Raw genomic sequence first — 21,152 nt, 5'->3', positions numbered from 1 at the left:
ACTTGCAAAGCGAAAATACACTCTCCCATAGGCGGCGACTATCTGATCGCAGCGCTGCAAAAAGTTGCTAGCGAGCGATCAACTCGGAATGATCCCCTGTATCCCCCCTTAGCCCAGGTCAGTGATTCATCCAGCAATACAGGGTCACAGGTAAATAACCTGGCTCAATGTCCCAAATGATCTAAGATAATGGGTTCCGTGGCAGAGCTTTACCTCTTAGCCTACATACAGTATGTCAGAGACTCAACTCGCAGTCCCCAACCCTTACAATGGCCGCTCACCTTAATCACACTCCTCATCCCCCTATGGGAAAGCCCTGCCCAGGCAAGTCACAAAAAGTTTGTATTATTGGGGTCTTTGCAATATTCGGCCCGCACTACCTCAGCTAAGTGTCATCTCTCAGGTGATACCTGCGGGGAACAAATCCTGACTGTTTGGCATACTGTACTGTAGCTCACTGTCAGACAATTGGGAGTATACTAAAGGGACAATGGTGCTGTACCTTAAATGACCCACATACAGTGTAACAGCCAGGTAACATAACACCAATATATTACCAATATTATTATCAATTATTAACAATATTATTATCAATTATTACCATATACTACCAGTATTATGGCTGGTTCAAGCACGGTATGGGGGTGAGCAGAAACATGCTATGGGGACATGAAGATAAAAAGTAAATATTCAACTCGTGTTACAATAACACATCTACATACACTGTTTTGTGGACAATAGCTTTGGGTAACTGAAATTGGCTTTTGTTTCCAGGAACGTCATGTTTGTGACACCATTTTATTTTATTGTATCAACTTTTATTGTAGGTCTCTTGCCAGGATATCGGCAGAAAAACCACTCAACTGCTACCTCAGGGGAGAGAGCTACTCTCAATGGTAAGGGGCGATGTATCAAATCTTAGAGGGAGAACACTTGGGGAAGTTGTGCAAACCAACCAGTCTGCTTCTAATTAGCTTGCACAGTCCTTGAAATTGCAGAAGTTGTTTGAGCAACTACTCCATGTCAGGAATCGGCGTTCAGTGGCATCTCACTTACCAGCGCGCTGGTGTGCAGGCCTCCGGAGGTCACGGCCCCAGTTTGCAGCTGCATGAATGCTCTGTCCGCAGGCACGGTGCCCAATGTCATTGTGTACCCCTGAAGTCCATCTAGTGTGTACCCACAATCTGTGCAGCATGGACGCCGCCATGACACTTGCAGTCAGCTGACCTGTAACACCTAATCCTGCGCTGTTTCTGCACACATGATTCAAGCATCCAATGCCTGCTGACCAGGGGGTATAAATCCAGAACATTGGCTCAGTCTCATCGCCTTGAACAACGCATCACATCCAGTGTACAGCGTCTCCTGGCTGCAGTCACCTGTCTCCAGTGATTTCCTTGCTCCAGTGTCTCCATGGAACTACAGGCTCCAGCCATCTTGCTCTGCTACAACTCCTTCCACAGTCAGTTTCCACCTCTGCATGCAGTAAGAGACTCTCTCCAGGTGCTACTTACCATTCTCACCTGTGTGTTGTTATCTGCGTTCAGCACTGTGCTATTCCATCTGGCACTTAAAACATCCAGCTTACAATTTACAGACTGTATCCTGCTTTGGCCTTGCTTGGATTTGTGGACTTGTACATATATACAGACTGTGTGAATCTATTGCTGTTGGTTTTCAGACCAATCTCCGGAGTTACTATTGCCTGTGTTCACTGTCATCAGCTGCATTACTATCGTCTGCATATTTGATCCTGTTACTATCGACTTCCAAGTCGACCATCGATGTTTACCATCAGCTTCCAGTCCGGTCATCACTGTTATTAATTTCACTGGTTTACAGATCATCACCTGTGACTGTTGTTATACCTCTGTCAGCTTCCTTGCTCAAACCATCAGTATTGTTATTGTGCTTCAGTGACTGTCATACCTCTGTGTGCTAAATAAATATCATTGCGCACATGCGCAGGAATCTTCTACAGCCTCCTCGTTTCCTCCACCACACCACCACTGACCCACTAGTGCCCCCTCTCCGGGTACAGACACAGTTACAGACCTGACACTCCACTTTCTCTATTTCCAAGGCTTGATACATCAGCCCCTTTAGAGAGGTGAAAACTCAACCAGAACAAGCCTTCAAGAAACAAGATATACATGGGAGAATGGCATTTTATTAATTGGTGTATGGGAGAAGAATTGTGAGAGTGGCTAAATGGGCATAGGAAATGCAATGAAAGTACAGGCAATAAGTTACGAGGACAATTCCTACACTATTATATTCCAACTACAATGGGAAACTTCCAACTGCCGCAGTTTTAAAGAAACATTAAATACTTTATTCTCTAAAGTTTTACAAATGCCTCACATTACAATACAAACCCATGTTCCTTTACCATCAAATAAATACAGTTACTTCACAGTTCTCAATGTCTTCATCTATTACAGTCACTACCTTTAGAAATCAATAAATGTCCACTTCTATCTTGAATCAGTTTTTGATTTGTCTCTTATCTCTCATGGAGAACAAATTCCAGCTCAGTTCTATGGGGGTACTGACCCTCGATTATAGGGCCTCCAAACTCTCTGTTAAGTCAGTTTTTGGCTTATATACTGTAATCTCTTCTTATGTGTAGAGACAGAAATATTGTTCAAGTGACTCGGCGGCCAGGATTTATGTATGGTGGTTATTATGTTTGTGGATGGGGTTTTCAGTAAATTGCTGGGAACAGTTATCTGTCTTATCTTATACAGTTGTTGGTTGGGGTGGCTTGGTCCTCATTCCCTCACCCCCATACGTACTGTGCATGGTTTAACCACTTAACTGGCATGGTCAGATTTCATGCCACTGCGCCGTCCCACCCTGTCCCCCCGTTTTTGACGAGGAGATCCGTTCTGCAGATGTGCATAATATAATGTTTAAATATTTAAAAAAATACTTTTTCAACTCTATTAAATAAAATACATTTTAAAAAACAATGTTGTTAACGCTTTTGAAGGGAAAAATTGTCAGTTAAGTGGTCGCTAAAGCACCTTAAAAATTAGATGAATGAATGCGATGTTGGGCACAGTGTACCCAAACTTTAATAGAATAATGGGTCTTATTCAGCTTCAGTTGCAAATTGGCTGATTATCGGGCAACTGCACATGTGATGTGAACACATTGCGCGTGCGCTAAAACCAAAACGCAATCGCAGGTTCGGCAAAGTGCGATCGCGTAGTGATTGCCAGGAAGTGGTGGTTTGTGGGAGGTTACATGGCATTTGATGGGAGAGGTTGGTAAACGCAGGAGTGTCATGACATGTCCGGGGCGTGCATCTGACAGCTGCGAATAAAAACATGGCACCACTGCGACTGCAGCAGTGTATATCCTCCGTATGCATGGGTCAAGCCGAATTGTTGATGGTACTCAATTTCTGAGTATGCATCACAATAAGGTGAATGCATATGCAAATTTGCAAATGCGTTAGTGGACGGCTCTTCACATGTGTTTTTTTAGCAGAAAACTGCAATTTCTGTGTCACTAGCGATACTTACTGAATGAGCGTTAATGTGTATACTTAATTGAAATGACAATTACAGTGGGGATTAATTGTTTGAAATGAAAATGACTGGTGCAGCATGCCAGTGTGTGTGTGTGTGTGTGTGTGTGTGTGTGTGTGTGTATGTGTGTGTGTGTATGTATGTGTGGTGGGGGTGGGAGGGCGGGTAAAATCTAACTGGTATCGACAGCTGGTGACATATGACAGTCAGAACCAATGCAAAGTAAATACTGGGGTTTTTACAGCGCAATCCACCGTCAACGTCCATCTGTCTTAATCTGATGACACATCCAACCCTTAGTAAATTACCCCCTAGATCTCCCACCCCAGATTTAATGGCATCAGGGTATAAAGGATCTTAGGGTCTGACTCACTCTCAGAGTGCTTGGACAGAGGGGGCACCACGAGGTTAAGTGTCATCCAGGTCCAGACTGCTTATCCTGTGAAATAAACCTGCACGGTATCGGATTGCCTCCTGCCAACATGTGTGTAAAATATGTGTACAACACGCATCAAAGCCACATGTTGAGTGTACAGTAAGCGGTGTTTTATGTGCTGATGAACAGTAACCCTCATATATCCTAAACATTGGCCCTCATTCCGAGTTGTTCGCTCGGTAAAAATCTTTGCATCGCAGCGATTTTCCGCTTAATGCGCATGCGCAATGTCCGCACTGTGACTGCGCCAAGTAAATTTACTATGAAGTTTGGATTTTTACTCACGGCTTTTTCTTCGCTCAGGCGATCGTAATGTGATTGACAGGAAATGGGTGTTACTGGGCGGAAACAGGCCGTTTTATGGACGTGTGGGAAAAAACGCTACCGTTTCCGGAAAAAACGCAGGAGTGGCCGGAGAAACGGGGGAGTGTCTGGGCGAACGCTGGGTGTGTTTGTGACGTCAAACCAGGAACGACAAGCACTGAAATGATCGCAGATGCCGAGTAAGTCTGGAGCTACTCAGAAACTGCTACGAGGTGTGTAATCGCAATATTGCGAATACATCGTTCGCAATTTTAAGATGCTAAGATTCACTCCCAGTAGGCGGCGGCTTAGCATGAGCAAATCTGCTAAAATCCGCTTGCGAGCGAACAACTCGGAATGAGGGCCATTGTTCTGTATTTATTCCTGTGGTTTACCTGTGACGTACAGAGAAGAGCTAACACTCATCCATCACCTGACTCCAGTGTCCAGCCCGGTGTCCTGAGTCAGCTTGCTACCCAGCATACCTGTGCTAAAGTAAGTGATCAGAGGAACCAGGCAGAATAACCAGCAAAGAGGTGCTGCAGCAGCAACGTACACCACCCAGAAGCAAGCGATTCCAGGTGCAAATGAATGGGCCCAGTGGTGACAATGACTCCTCTCCTCTGGCAGGGAACACCATTGTAGTGTATAGTTGACACAGTTGGTGACTGGTTACCAAACAGCACTAGTAGGGGTGGTTGGTAACAGCAGGTTACTGACAATGACCGTATGTTCGTGACAAGTTAATAAAACCAAAACCCAAAGTGCAGTAAGATGCGCCCATCCTGTCACCACTGGTATCCTATTGGTGCTGGTGGCTGCATTGTGGAGTGTCATAGCTGGTAGCATTGGTTCCTGTATGGAATTCCCAGTTGCGGCAGAGACCTTCCTGTGGCCCAGGAAGCTGATAGTGACTCTCACTCACTCTGGGCTGACTCTATTCTTATTCTTTTAACTGCAGCTACTGTAGTATTACCTACCATCACCCACTTTTATCTTCTCTGTCGCTGAATTCATCTTTATACTTTTCTCTCTGACACTTTGCTTCCCTTCACTAAGCAGCTTTTATGACTAAAATCATTCATTCCATTAACTAAAACTGGTGTCACTCTATCTTTGCTACTCGCTATCTACTTATTTATTAATTTGAATTTTCTCTCTTCAGAAATGTATTACATTTTCTTTCCTTTTTGAATTCCATATATCCTTGATTCCTTTGTCTGTATTTTTCCCCCCTTTTTTAATCTTTTTCGGTCACACTTTGCAGTTTCTCTTTAGCGCTAGTTATCTTATCTTTTTTTCTATTCATTCTACCCATTGTTACGGAATATTGCCAGGGCAGCTGTGCGATTACCTGCTCCCTGGCGATTATGGATGGCAGCAGTAGAAGGAGTCTTACCAGTTTGCCAGCCCTCATGCACGCATCTGCTCATAGGTGATATGGAACATGCACAGTGGCCTGAACATGGCCTTCCAGATGTACCACCACTGTCCTTGTTAGAAAGGTTTCTTCATACTTTGTCCTCTTGCATGGGAAGTCCATGCAAGAGAGACTCAGTGAAAGCTACTGCCGGCCATGGGTAGGGAGAAGCCATATGGGTGTTCTCCCTATAATAAATAAGCCCATATGTATATTTCATTGTTGGTTTTATAATGAACATCGCAGCGAAGAATATTCATCATTGTTTCAGTAGCATTAATTCACCCAAAGTGTAATGAGCAGCTGTGGCCCGTGACTCCCACAGTGTCTGGTCATCGGTAAGCAGCCAGACGCTTAAGTACTCCCGCTCCTTGGCTGCCATTTCCCTGGTAACTGGGGGCGCCTTTGAGCTTCCGCTCCCCGGCCACCGGCTTCCTAGCAACCATTAACGCTGGACTGTGCGGCAGAAGGGGGTGGCACTGGGGACTTGTGGACGTGCAGCGGGACAGCTGCATGGAGTTGGTAATTACGAGGAGATTTGGCTGTGCCTGGTAGTTTATTGGCTCATGCTCCCATTATATTCTATTTCTGCCTCTCATTCTTTGCTGGTCATAGTTCTGGTTGCAGCAGGAGCTCTTGTCTCTCTGTGCTTATCCTAGTTTTTGGGATATTACCTCCGTTTTCTGCATTGTCTATCTCCTGCAGTTTTCTGTGTCCAGCTTCAGACATCCCAGCTTCTTGTTGGGTAGTGTACGCTTTGATTCTTTATTATATTTCCTACATCCACTTTCTCTGTATCACTACTCCATTAGTGTGCTTGTTGTCTTGCGTGATCTTTTGTACAGTGTGCCTCAGTGATTTGCTCTTTCTCAATCTCTTATTGAACCTTTATCTCTCTCTGATACCCCTGTCGTATTTCTCTGGCTTATCTCACATCTTCACACCTTCGCAAATTCAGCCTCTACCTCTTCAGTATTTTCTAGTATTTATCTTTTGTCTTCTCTGTGTCGTTTTCCTCACTGGCGTTGATATGGGTCACTCGAAGTTGAACTCGTACAACCACCAGCGTTGTAAATCCTTTTGGCATCCCAGTACCGGTAGTTACTTACGGGAAAAGCAGCTATTATAGGCAAGACCTGCTGGTGAGTTCTGCGAGTCTCAACCTTAGGTGTACAAGGGTCACTGCTCAGAAGATTTTCGGCAAGCCCATCTTCTTGGAAAGAAGATTCTACAATCGTAATACAAAGATATACTGTAGATCTGGCCTGGCCAACGATTGGCTCTCCAGCTGTTGTGGAACTACAATTCTCAGCATGCTCTGCCACAGTTTTGCTATTAGGGAATGCTAAAACTGTGGAAAGGCATGCTGGGATGTGTAGTTTAAGCTGGAGAGCCACAGGTTGGCCAGGCCTGCTGTACTGTAGATGGTCTCTGCTACATTCACCACGCACTGAGAGACAGACTTTAACATTGTGAGATACACATTTGATTGGGTGTGGATCATTAGGTTGACCCTACTTAGGCTCTTAATTAGTCTTTGCTCGGCCGCCCAACATACAGAAAGATGAGGACGTGCCACTAGGCTACACCCCCATGAGCCATGAATGCCCCCACCTTGATGTGAGCGCGCTAAAATACCTAGGCCGCTTCAGACCCCCCAGTCTGTCCCTTCTTATTATTAGCATAATAAAGTATGTAGGATGCCGACAGTGCCATAACAGTGCTTTATGGTGCCCTGTGCTGGCCGAACCCTCTGGGCACATGACATCATGCCGAAGGGCAGGGCCACCAGGAAGAATAGCAGTTGCCAGAGCACCCCATTATGTTTTGGGGGTCTGTACAGGCTGCAGTGTGCATATCTGAAGTGTGCAAAGCAAACTCCGGGGCGCACTGCAGCAGTGTTACTGGCACCCTGCTAGCCAGATGGAGGGGTTGCGGGGCTGCGCTCTGTGCAACGGTCCTGGATGTCATGGCCGCAGATGCGTACAACATTAATCAGTGGGATCAGTATGAAATACCGACAGTCGGGGTGACGGCCGTCAGTATACAGACAACGGCATCCAGGCCGACAGTATACCGGCAGCGGGGCGAGCTCAGAGAGTCTATGGCTGTCGTGGACACCCACGAGTGGAAATAGCCCTTGTGAGCCGGGATTCCGGCTGGCGGCATTGTCAGCAGTTGGGATTCTGGTGTTGGTATCCTGACCGCCGGGATCTTGTCTGCCAGCAATTTAACTGCATCCCGGATCAGCCTTTGGGCCTAATTCAGACCTGATCGTAGCCCTGCAAAATTTAGCAGGACTACGATCAGGCACACTGACATGCTGGGGGACGCCCAGCACAGGGCTAGTCCGCCCCACGTCAGGCCCACCCCAGGCACAGCGACAATGCTTTTTCACTTCAGGAGTAGCTCCCGGCCAGTAAAGCTTTTGCGTGCTGACCGGGAGCTACTCGTCGCTTCCCGGGTCGCAGCGGCTGCGTGTGACGTCACGCAGCTGCTGCAGACCGCCCCCGCACGATCCGGGCCACGCCTACGTTGGCCGGACCACGCCCACAAAATGTCGGCCATATGCCACCGTGCTGCCCCCTCCCACCCAGCGACCTCCTCTGCCTGTCAATCAGGCAGAGGCGATTGCTAGGCAACGACAGCCGTCGGCTGTCAGCCATGCGCCGGCGCACTGCGGCGCCGGTGCTTGCGTACTTCTGACTTGGTCGCTGCGATGGACGTCAGCGAGCGATCAGGTCAGAATGACCCCCTTTGTCTGTATGGATCGTTTCTAGATAGGTTAGCGGTTCTGGATTTTCTCATTCCTGGATGACTGCTGGCTGTAGTAACTGCCTGCACTTGGATCTGCTTATAAAAGTCTCTCTCGTTAAAGGATTTTGTGTTCCTAGCCGTGCAGCATAATCACCAGATGCCGACAGAACCTGTTAGCTCTGCCTCTGCAATTCTTATCTGTTTAATACAATATAATTGGGGTGGAGAAGTACAGTAGAATTTAATGCACTTTAATGAAAGGAAATGTGCAGATTTTCTCTCGCCCTATAATTTGTCTCTTTTAGCGGAATTACACTTTCATCCTGTCGTACTGTTTGACCCAGGCCAGTTAAGCGGTGATCCTATTAAAAAAAGTGTTTAGTTTCAGTATGATCTGATCAGACCTTTTTTCTGTTTTGCTGCAGTCCCATTTGTGTCCAGTGTATAGAAGACGTTTTTAAGAAAAAAATAAAAGAATACAAAAACACACAAATTAGTTTCACAAAATACTTTTAATAGATAATCATAATTATGTATAAAAGGCTAACACTGCGCCTCACCTCTATGGAGGGAATTCAAGTGTTTTGCATGCCAGCAGCCACTATTTGGCACCGAATGAAGCAAATCAAGTGTTGCTCCATTCTGGCATTCACATTACTGTTTGTTCTAAATATCATTTAGACGGGCTGGTAACTAGTATTCATATAAATAAAATTTTGTAGTAATTTATTATTTGTAAGATTAAATGCATATGTAATGTAATCCAGGATTCAATATGATATACCATCGGCCGGGATGCCGGCTGTCAGTATACCGACAGCATCATCCCAGTCACCTTTATGCCGGCAGCGGGACGAGTGCTAGAAAGCTCCTGTGTTCGCCATGCTGCGGGCACAGTGGCTCGCTGCGCTTTCCACAGGTTATATTCTCCCTGTATGGGTGACGTGGACAACCACGGAGGGAGAATAGCTTGTGTCACCAGTATTCCAGCGTCGGTGTTTCACCGCTTGTTGGGATCTCGGCGTCTGTATTGTGATCGCTGGGATCCCGACTGGCGGTATGCTAGTCGCTTCCATTAATGATGATTGCCTATATGTGCATAAATGGTAAGCAGAAATCCCGTTATCTAAGAAAATCAGGAACCAGAAATAAAAACAACGCTTTTGCTGCTATTAAATGACTATACCATTTACACATACATCACTGAGCACCTCATCTAACAGTCAGCGGGTGGAGCACAGCATTAATAAAGAGTGGAATGCCAGGGAATAGTGTAGAAAAGAACAGGGGCATTTTTAAGTATACATGTTAGGCATAGTACTCCAAGTTATTCTCTTATCCTCTTATACAGTAAAAGTCATAGGCATTCGACATAATTGATACTATACATGTATACATTATCGGACTAGGGCATGAAGGGCCCACTGGGAGAATGCAGTGGTAGGGGGCCATGCTTAGGGGTGTTGCCAGCCTCCAGTGGAGGTGTGGGCAGCCACCAGAAAGGGTGTGTTCAGCCAGAGGGGACACAGGCTTTGCTAAGAGAGTGCATGGTCTGGGACCCTTGGTAAATATATACAGTATAGTAAATACTGCTAGTATTTGCATGATAATGTACCAGATTAAATAATAACAGCAATGCACTATAGAAAATGCACCATAATCCATAATGTAATATATGAATAATGTATAACTGAATTGCACAGTCTGGAACATGATACCTAGAGGAGGTGATGGGCCCATGAGCAGGAGGCCCCACTAGGGGTTTCCCCTGTATGTATATATCGGAGCAGGGCAGCCGAGAGCTGAACAGAGCTTGGTTATGGGAAGGGGGTGTGGCCAAAACCAGGTGGCATGGTGACTCCTTCAACTGGAAGAAAATTCTCAGCAGCACTGCGTTTGTCACCCTTAGCAGCTGACCCAGAGCCCCATAACAAGCTCTGGCCTGGTTAATCAGTACACCCCCCCCCCCCCTCCCCACCCACCCCCAAACTCTCACTAACCCGCCCCTCCTCTCTTGGTGCCACAAGTATTAAACATTGGAAAGTGATAAAGTGGAGATGATGCCCAGAGTATACCTCCCAGTTTTGGGTGGACAGTCTCACGTTTTGGGCACTGTCTCGCTGTTCCACCCTCAGGCTGCAGCAGCCCATGGTTGTGGCAGGAAAGGGGGGGGGGGGGTATTGAGAGGCCCCCTCTCGTGCGCTGCAATACTTAGCAGAGCGGGCAGTGAGTATATGCCATGCACATGTGTACTATTCAGTGGAGAGAGGACCTGGGGCTTCCAGTTCCAGTTTTGTGGAAAATTAATATTTAAAAGTTTTTGTACAACATTTTCTCTAACGTCCTAAGTGGATGCTGGGGACTCCGTAAGGACCATGGGGAATAGCGGCTCCGCAGGAGACTGGGCACAAAAGTAAAGCTTTAGAACTACCTGGTGTGCACTGGCTCCTCCCCCCATGACCCTCCTCCAAGCCTCAGTTAGATTTTTGTGCCCGAACGAGAAGGGTGCACACTAGGTGGCTCTCCTGAGCTGCTTAGTGAAAAGTTTAGTTTTAGGTTTTTTATTTTCAGTGAGACCTGCTGGCAACAGGCTCACTGCATCGAGGGACTAAGGGGAGAAGAAGCGAACTCACCTGCGTGCAGAGTGGATTGGGCTTCTTAGGCTACTGGACATTAGCTCCAGAGGGACGATCACAGGCCCAGCCATGGATGGGTCCCAGAGCCGCGCCGCCGGCCCCCTTACAGAGCCAGAAGACAGAAGAGTCCGGAAAATCGGCGGCAGAAGACGTCCTGTCTTCAACAAGGTAGCGCACAGCACTGCAGCTGTGCGCCATTGCTCTCAGCACACTTCACACTCCGGTCACTGAGGGTGCAGGGCGCTGGGGGGGGGCGCCCTGAGACGCAATAAAAACACCTTGGATGGCAAAAAATGCATCACATATAGCTCCTGGGCTATATGGATGAATTTAACCCCTGCCAGAATACATAGAAAAACGGGAGATAAGGCCGCCGATAAGGGGGCGGAGCCTATCTCCTCAGCACACTGGCGCCATTTTCCCTCACAGCTCCGTTGGAGGGAAGCTCCCTGGCTCTCCCCTGCAGTCACTACACTACAGAAAGGGTTAAAAAAGAGAAGGGGGGCACTAATTACGCGCAGTATTAAAGATACAGCAGCTATAAGGGGAAAAACACTTATATAAGGTTATCCCTGTATATATATAGCGCTCTGGTGTGTGCTGGCAAACTCTCCCTCTGTCTCCCCAAAGGGCTAGTGGGGTCCTGTCCTCTATCAGAGCATTCCCTGTGTGTGTGCTGTATGTCGGTACGTTTGTGTCAACATGTATGAGGAGAAAAATGATGTGGAGACGGAGCAGATTGCCTGTAATAGTGATGTCACCCCCTAGGGGGTCGACACCTGAGTGGATGAACTGTTGGAAGGAATTACGTAACAGTGTCAGCTCTGTATAAAAGACAGTGGTTGACATGAGACAGCCGGCTACTCAGCTTGTGCCTGTCCAGACGTCTCATAGGCCGTCAGGGTCTCTAAAGCGCCCGTTACCTCAGATGGCAGATATAGACGCCGACACGGATACTGACTCCAGTGTCGACGGTGAAGAGACAAATGTGACTTCCAGTAGGGCCACACGTTACATGATTGAGGCAATGAAAAATGTTTTACACATTTCTGATAATACGAGTACCACCAAAAAGGGGTATTATGTTCGGTGAGGAAAAACTACCTGTAGTTTTCCTGAATCTGAGAAATTAAATGAGGTGTGTGATGATGCGTGGTTTTCCCCCGATAACAACTGATAATTTCTAAAATGTTATTGGCATTATATCCTTTCCCGCCAGAGGTTAGGGTGCGTTGGGAAACACCCCCTAGGGTGGATAAAGCGCTCACACGCTTTTAAGAACAAGGGCTCTACCCTCTCCTGAGATGGCCGCTCTTAAGGATCCTGCTGATAGAAAGCAGGAGGGCATCCTAAAAGGTATTTACACACATACTGGTGTTATACTGCGACCAGCAATCGCCTCAGCCTGGATGTGCAGTGCTGGGTTGGCGTGGTCGGATTCCCTGACTGAAAATATTGATACCCTAGATAGGGACAGTATATTATTGCCTATAGAGCATTTAAAAGATGCATTTCTATATATGCGTGATGCACAGCGGAATATTTGCCGACTGGCATCAAGTCTAAGTGCGTTGTCCATTTCTACCAGTAGAGGGTTATGGACACGACAGTGGTCAGGTGATGCGGATTCCAAACGGCATTTGGAAGTATTGCCTTATTAAGGGGAGGAGTTATTTGGGGTCGGTCTTTCAGACCTGGTGGCCACGGCAACAGCTGGGAAATCCACGTTTGTACCCCAGGTCGCCTCTCAACATGAGAAGACGCCGTATTATCAGGCGCAGTCTTTTCGTGGGCAAGCGGGCAAAAGGTTCCTCATTTCTGCCCCGTGACAGAGGGAGAGGAAAAAGGCTGCAGAAATCAGCCAGTTCCCAGGAACAGAAATCCTCTCCCGCCTCTGCCAAGCCCTCAGTATGACGCTGGGGCTTTACAAGCAGAATCAGGCACGGTGGGGGCCCGTCTCAATGAATTTCAGCGCGCAGTGGGCTCACTCGCAAGTAGACCCCTGGATCCTTCAGGTGATATCTCAGGGGTACAAATTGGAATTCGAGACGTCTCCCCCTCGCCGTTTCCTAAAGTCGGCTTTACCAATGTCTCCTTCTGACAGGGAGACAGTTTTGGAAGCCATTCACAAGCTGTATTCCCAGCAGGTGATAATCAAGGTACCCCTCCTGCAACAGGGAACGGGGTATTATTCCACACTGTTGTGGTACCGAAGCCGGACAGCTCGGTGAGACCGATTCTAAATCTAAAATCTTTGAACACTTACATACAGAGGTTCAAATTCAAGATTGAGTCACTCAGAGCAGTGATTGCGAACCTGGAAGAAGAGGACTACATGATGTCTCGGTACATCAAGGATGCTTACCTTCATGTCCCAATTTACCCTTCTCACCAAGGGTACCTCAGGTTTATGGTACAGAACTGTCACTATCAGTTTCAGACGCTGCCGTATGGATGGTCCACGGCACCCCGGGTCTTTACCAAGGTAATGGCCGAAATGATGATACTCCTTCAAAGGAAGGGAATTTTAGTTATCCCTTACTTGGACGATTCCCTGATAAGGGTAAGATCCAGGGAACAGTTGGAGGTCGGTGTAGCACTATCTCAGGTAGTGTTGCGGCAGCACGATTGGATTCTCAATATTCCAAAATCGCAGCTGATTCCGACGACTCGTCTTCTGTTCTTAGGGATGATCCTGGACACAGTTCAGAAAAAGGTGTTTCTCCCGGAGGAGAAAGTCAGGGAGTTATCCGAGCTAGTCGGGAACCTCCTATAACCGAGCCAAGTCTCAGTACATCAATGAGATGGTTCTGGAAAAAATGGTGGCTTCCTATAAAGCAATCCCATGCGGCAGATTCCACGCAAGAACTTTCCAGTGGGACCTGCTGGACAAATGGTCTGGGTCACATCTTCAGATGCATCAGCGGATAACCCTGTCACCAAGCACAAGGGTGTCTCTCCTGTGGTGGTTGCAGAGTGCTCATTTTCTAGAGGGCTGCACATTCAGGACTGGGTCCTGGTGACCACGGATGCCAGCCTGCGAGGCTGGGGAGCAATCACACAGGGAAGGAATTTCCAGAGCTTATGGTCAAGCCTGGAGACATCACTTCACATAAATATCCTGAAGCTAAGGGCCATTTACAATGCTCTAAGCTCAGCAAGACCTCTGCTTCAAGGTCACCCGGAGTTGATCCATTCGGACAACATCACGGCAGTCACCCACGTAAACAGACAGGGTGACACAAGAAGCAGAAGGGCAATGGCAGAAGCTGCAAGGATTCTTCGCTGGGCGGAAAATCATGTGATAGCACTGTCAGCTGTATTCATTCCGGGAGTGGACAACTGGGAAGCAGACTTCCTCAGCAGACACGACCTCCACCCGGGAGAGTGGGGACTTCACCCAGAAGTCTTCCACATGTTTATAAAACTCGACAAGTATTGCGCCAGGTCAAGGGACCCTCAGGCAATAGCTGTAGACGCTCTGGTAACACAGTGGGTGTACCAGTCAGTGTATGTGTTCCCTCCTCTGCCTCTCATAACCAAGGTACTGAGAATTATAAGATGGAGAGGAGTAAGCACTATATTCGTGGCTCCGGATTGGCCAAGAAGGACTTGGTAACCGGAACTTCAAGAGATGCTCACGGAGGATCCGTGGCCTCTACCTCTAAGAAGGGACCTGCTCCAGCAAGGACCCTGTCTGTTCCAAGACTTACCGCGGCTGCGTTTAACGGCAGGGCGGTTGAACGCCGGATCCTGAAGGAAAAAGGCATTCCGGATGAAGTCATCCCTATCCTGATCAAAGCCAGGAAAGATATAACCGCAAAACATTATCACCGCATTTGGCGAAAATATGTTGCGTGGTGCGAGGCCAGTAAGGCCCCGACGGAGGAATTTTCAACTAGGTCGATTCCTACATTTCCTGCAAACAGGAGTGTCTATGGGCCTGAAATGGGGGTCCATTAAGGTTCAAATTTCGGCCCTGTCAATTTTCTTCCAAAAAGAACTAGCTTCAGTCCCTGAAGTTCAGACGTTTGTGAAAGGGGTACTGTATATACAGCCTCCTTTTGTGCCTCCAGTGGCACCTTGGGATCTAAATGTAGTTTTTGGGTTCCAAAAGTCACATTGGTTTGAACCACTTAAATATGTGGAGTTAAAATATCTCACATGGAAAGTGGTCATGCTGTTGGCCCTGGCCTGGGCCAGGTGCGTGTCAGAATTGGCGGCTTTATCCTGTAAAAGCCCTCATCTGATTTTCCATTTGGACAGGGCGGAATTGAGGACTTGTCCTCAGTTTCTCCCTAAGGTGGTTTTCAGCGTTTCACCTGAATCAACCTATTGTGGTGCCTGCGGCTACTAGGGACTTGGAGGACTCCAAGTTGCTAGACTTTGTCAGAGCCCTGGAAATATAGGTTTCCAGGACGGCTGGAGTCAGAAAATCTGACTCGTTGTTTATTCTGTATGCACCCAACAAGCTGGGTGCTCCTGCTTCTAAGCAGACTATTGCTCGTTGGATTTGTAGTACAATTCAGCTTGCACATTCTGTGGCAGGCCTGCCACAGCCAAAATCTGTAAAAGCCCATTCCACAAGGAAGGTGGGCTCATCTTGGGCGGCTGCCCGAGGGGTCTCGGCTTTACAACTTTGCCGAGCAGCTACTTGGTCAGGAGCAAATACGTTTGTAAAATTCTACAAATTTGATACCCTGGCTGAGGAGGACCGGGAGTTCTCTCATTTGGTGCTGCAGAGTCATCCGCACTCTCCCGCCCGTTTGGGAGCTTTGGTATAATCCCCATGGTCCTTACGGAGTCCCCAGCATCCACTTAGGACGTTAGAGAAAATAAGAATTTACTTACCGATAATTCTATTTCTCGTAGTCCGTAGTGGATGCTGGGCGCCCATCCCAAGTGCGGATTGTCTGCAATACTGGTACATAGTTATTGTTACCAAAAAAATCGGGTTATTGCTGTAGTGAGCCATCTTTTCTAGAGGCTCCTCTGTTATCATGCTGTTAACTGGGTTTAGATCACAAGTTATATGGTGTGATTGGTGTGGCTGGTATGAGTCTTACCCGGGATTCAAAATCCTTCCTTATTGTGTACGCTCGTCCGGGCACAGTATCCTAACTGAGGCTTGGAGGAGGGTCATGGGGGGAGGAGCCAGTGCACACCAGGTAGTTCTAAAGCTTTACTTTTGTGCCCAGTCTCCTGCGGAGCCGCTATTCCCCATGGTCCTTACGGAGTCCCCAGCATCCACTACGGACTACGAGAAATAGAATTATCGGTAAGTAAATTCTTATTTTTATAAACAGAGGTGCACTAAGCTGTATGTACAGTATGCTAAATACAGTGTGCTAAAGAGGTTATGCCTCATTCTTAAATGGAGCCCTTAGGTTTTATTAATCTATCTGCAATCATAATACATTACTAATACATTACTTGTACCCAGGATTGCAAGATCACAGGCGTCGCCCTCAGGATCATCCCAACTGATGTTTTGCACATCAGATGGGCCGACCCCTGCGGAAAAATATGTTATAATAATAAAACAAGAGGGTATATTTGCTAATGGTTGATTTTGGATTCGATTTTATGGTCGATTTAAATCGACTGAAATTGAATCAAATCTAACTTCAAAATCCCTCATTTACTAATATTCGATTTTTCATTTGATTTTGAAACAGAGTCAGTTGTTGTTAATACAAGCCCTGCCTGCTCACTGTCTATTTCATAATCTAAGGGGAGAGGTGGATATAGCGCCAGATTATGCAATAGAGCACAATATCAGAGCAGGATGATATAATAATATGCCTCCCGATTTATCAATACACCTGAACCTTGTTTTTAATAGGCCAAAAGTATGTTCTATCACGGATTGAGTGGCTATATGGCATATATAGCCACTCGATCCGTGATAGAACATACGTTGCTCAGCAGGAGTTTGTGGATCTGACAATAGAGTCAGAAGCCAGGAGCAACAGCCATAGCCTAAATCAGCTGTAGGGAGAAAAAAACAAGTATTTTAACAATATATTAACAAGTATTTTTATCATCGTAATTAACACATACAGGTAACTTACCCAACAACCATCCCTCTGGCATTTGTACCATCTCAAATTTTGCAGACAGCAGCTTGTGTAGGCCTGATACGGATTACGTTTATGTGAACGGCGGTCACAATACCGACGCCGGGATCCCAGGGTCTGAAAATCCCGATGGTCAGTATGCCGACCAACAGGGACTATTCCCACTCGTGCATGTCCACGACACCCATAGAGTGGGACTATAACCTGTGGCGAGTGCAGCGAGCCACCAAGCATGCAAGGGGCTTCGTTCTGCTCGCCCCAAACCCCCCGCCCCCCGTCGTCCATCCGTCAGCCGAGATCCCACCGTCGGTATTGTGTGGAGACCGCCGGTCAGACATACCCAACGCCCTGATATGACATGTGACCAAGTTACAGTCTTGATGACATCATACATCATAATTATGGTGGAATGTGAGAGGCGAAACATCCATATAACTGACAACGAAAGAATCTAGGCATGCATATGTTGCGGGGTACATTAAGAAGATGTTGATGTTGCTCTGATTGATGCTCCTGGGTTCTGTCAGTTAGGTGGTGATACCTCAGGTAAGTGGACAGAATAGCATAACCTTGTACAGCCATTATTCCTACAGCCACACTGCAACACATGTTTCTGGGAACTTTTAAAGGCATCACAACCAGGGCCGTCTTTTGGATGGGCTCAATGGGCACTTGCCAAGGGCCCCAGGAGTCTAAGGGCGCTAAGCTGATAACAAATCGGACCTGGGGAACCAGAGATATCCGACTTCAAAGCAGTGGTCCCCATCTGAGCCTGTTAATTGCTCTTTCCAGCCAGATATCTCGGGTTCTATCTGACTTGAGAGTTTTTCTGAGGGTATATTCCAAAAGCTGTGACTCTCCCCTTTCAATGGACACTGGCAGCTTGTCTTTTCTATGCCCAGAACCAGAGATATCAGCCTTCCAGCAGCTGGTCCCTGCTCCAGCTCCAGCTCCACACACCTGGTATGCAGTTTTATATGTTCTGGTGGATTGCTCTGGCTCCTGAACTCTGATCCCAAAGTCCCCAGTACCTCCTAAAAGGTGGGACTCTTTAGTGTTTTATCTAGTTGAAAGCTAAGAGATCTATATCCAGGAACTGGATTCTGGAGTCAAGCAAGTTGCCCCCCGACTGGAAAATGCTGAATATTAAACCCACTCCACTATTCACCCCTCTCCTGCATATTAAACACCCCCTACCACCCTGAAAGTCATGTACCGGGACCCCTTCATTCCCAATGCCCCCTTTTACAGTTTAGTGTTTTCCCTCCTGCCCCATCTCCCACCATCTGTGCAGCAAAGGAGGAATTAGCAGAAATTACTGCTTCAGGTACTGCATGCTGAGTGGAAGATAGAACACCCCTTACTGCCCGTGTGACATCAAAGCTGCCCTCCACCCACACCGCTGGAGGATAGGTAGGGGCCCCAGTGCATTGCTTTGCCCAGGGGCCTACACTGCTGTTAAGACGGCCCTGATCACAACCAATAGAATGTTGTTTAGGATCTCAAATCGCCTGTCTGTTATTAGTCTGTTCATTTGGGGATTCGAAGTTTGATTCTGTGTACGATTTGGGTTTGATTTTCAATTCGAATTTTAGTTAAATTCTGGGTTGCTATATTCATCTATGGGAAAACGTCGATGTTTTGACAATATTAAATTTTACATTCGATTTTGCCTTTAATAAATCTTCAAACACAAAATCGCATGAAAATCAAATGTGAAATCGCTCAAAAATTAAAATCGAACTTTGATAAATTTACTCCAAGGTGTTGCCTGCCCACCCCTACAGTTCTTCACCCTTCAGCATCTGACTGTGAGCAGACTGACAGAGGCTGGGGACAGTCAGAGCCAGCCCTGGGCATAGGTAATACAGGTTGAGTATCCCTTATCCATAATACTTGGGACCAGAAGTATTTTGGATATCGGATGTTTCCGTATTTTGGAATAATTGCATACCATAATGAGATATCATTGCGATGGGACCCAAGTCTAAGCACAGAATGCATTTATGTGTCATATACACCTTATACACACAGCAGGAAGGTCATTTTAGCCAATATTTGTAATAACTTTTTGCATTAATCAAAGTGTGTCTACATTCACACAATTCATTTATGTTTCATATACACCTTATACACACAGCCTGAAGGTCTTATAATACAATATTTTTAATAACTTTGTGTATTAAACAAAGTTTGTGTACATTGAGCCAGAAAACAAAAGGTTTCACAATCTCACTCTCGCTCAAAAAATTCCGTATTTTGGAATATTCCGTATTTCGGAATATTTGGATATGGGATACTCAACCTGTATAGGCAAATACCTAGGGTGCCATTGCTCCAGCAGGGGGGCACCCAGCAGGCACGCCTGTGTGATTTGGTTGTGATTTAAGGGGCACCAGCTAAAAGTTTGCCTAGGGACAGTAATAGATGCGAGCACACAATAATACACTAGCATCATTAAGAGAACTGTGGTGTTGAACAGTAACAGTAAGTGAAAGCAGTGGTGCAAGTAGAAAAACATCAGGCAGAGGCGTTCAGGGGGGAGGGGCGGCAATGCTCCGTTTTCTAGGCGGAGACGGAGCGTTGCAGGGGCGTGGCTTCTAAATGGAATGGGGGGCGGTGTGGCATGAATGGGGGAGTGGTGGGAGCGTGATCGGGTCAGCTTCGTGACGTCACACGCAGCTTCCGAAATCAGAAAGATGCCGGCGGGCCTTCTGCGCCGGCAGGAGGCATCCCTGATTTCTGCAGTCAAGAAGAAATTGCGGTGCGATCGCAATTTCTGCTTGATCAAGGGGTAGGCGGCGGTCAGCATGCTGGGCATCCTTGCCCTGCGGTGGGCAGCCCCCAGCATGCTGCTAAGTAGTAGAATTTGCAATCAAACGTGAATCAGGCCCCAAGTGACCGGGAACCCCAATTAGTGCAGCGTGTCCTCTCGCATAGCTCACTCGCCATGCTTCAGGCAGGGTTACTATTCCCAATTGTAGTCCACGTGGATCGTAAGGTATGAAAACGTTCAAAAAAATTAAAAAGGCAAAAAAGCGAAAAACTCATGTCGACCTTTTCCATGTCGACCTAATGACAATGTCGACCTTTTATAGGTGTCGACCTAATGTGTGTCAACCAATAGTGGTCGACCTATTGAGTGTTGACCTAATTAAGGTCGACCTAAGGACCGTATACCGGTTTGAAAGATTTGTCCCTGGATTTCCGATTATACTGGTTGTAATTCTCACCATTCATACTTTCTCTCTGGACTCTATCACGTAATGTAAGGTATGAGTTTTGTTCAGCAGTCATAGCTATATTTTATTTATTACTTTTCTCGGTAGGTGGCTTTCGATTGGCGTGATAAGCAACAACAGACCACCAGCCCTATCGCCAAATGTTAGTGAATAGGCCATTTTGTATTTAACTCACTTGTCTTTTTAGCTGCTGTGATTTTAATTTACCATTTGTTACAGATGGGTCCACAGTTATCTTGGCTAGTTTGCTGCGCCTAGGCACAACATGGTTTATTAACATAAACCCTTCATCTATTGTTCTCAGCTGCAATACAATACAGAGAACAATACAGCAGGAGATTAAGTCATTACAGCAGGGGATTAAGTCCGACTGCCCAGTCTCAGTTAATCCTACTAAAGGTCAAGATAAACATGGACCCATCTGTATGCCTAGCAGATCAGTGCCAGCCTTTGGTTTATCTTTAGGGGCTTATGCAATAACCTGCGAGCTGCATACCCTGCGAAAATTCTGGTGGGTTTTGGAGGCTATTACATAAATCAGCGTCTATATGTGTATGTACCAGCTGAGAGTTCCCTCTATATCTGACCATCCAATAGTCTGTGGAAGATGTATTAAACTAATGTTGTTTTTTTTGTATCCCATCCAACAGGCACCAGCTGCTAGGCTGAACACGTGTTCAAAGAGCTGCGTAACACAGGTGAGTGATATGGAACCAATAATTACCAAAACGTAAGTAAT

The 21,152-nt window shown here is 46.7% G+C and overlaps 1 protein-coding gene across 8 annotated transcripts in view; it reads left to right on the top strand.

Moving 5' to 3' along the window:
* Nucleotides 1–21,152, top strand: part of LOC134949185 (leucine-rich repeat and fibronectin type III domain-containing protein 1-like protein) — a 934,368-nt gene that overhangs the window by 520,359 nt on the left and 392,857 nt on the right. For 4 of the 8 annotated variants that reach the window (XM_063937624.1, XM_063937626.1, XM_063937627.1 and 1 more), the window contains 2 exons: nt 828–896; nt 21,064–21,111. In XM_063937624.1, coding sequence (XP_063793694.1) covers nt 894–896; nt 21,064–21,111 — 51 coding nt within the window. In that variant the 5' untranslated portion in view covers nt 828–893. The remainder of the gene's footprint in view (nt 1–827; nt 897–21,063; nt 21,112–21,152) is intronic. The other 4 variants (XM_063937628.1, XM_063937629.1, XM_063937630.1 and 1 more) reach the window with 1 other exon arrangement.

Source organism: Pseudophryne corroboree, chromosome 8 (assembly GCF_028390025.1).
Source record: "Pseudophryne corroboree isolate aPseCor3 chromosome 8, aPseCor3.hap2, whole genome shotgun sequence".
Lineage (NCBI taxonomy): Eukaryota > Metazoa > Chordata > Amphibia > Anura > Myobatrachidae > Pseudophryne > Pseudophryne corroboree.
The sequence above is the reverse complement of the archived record's forward strand: the minus strand, read 5'-3'. Positions and strand labels throughout refer to the sequence as shown.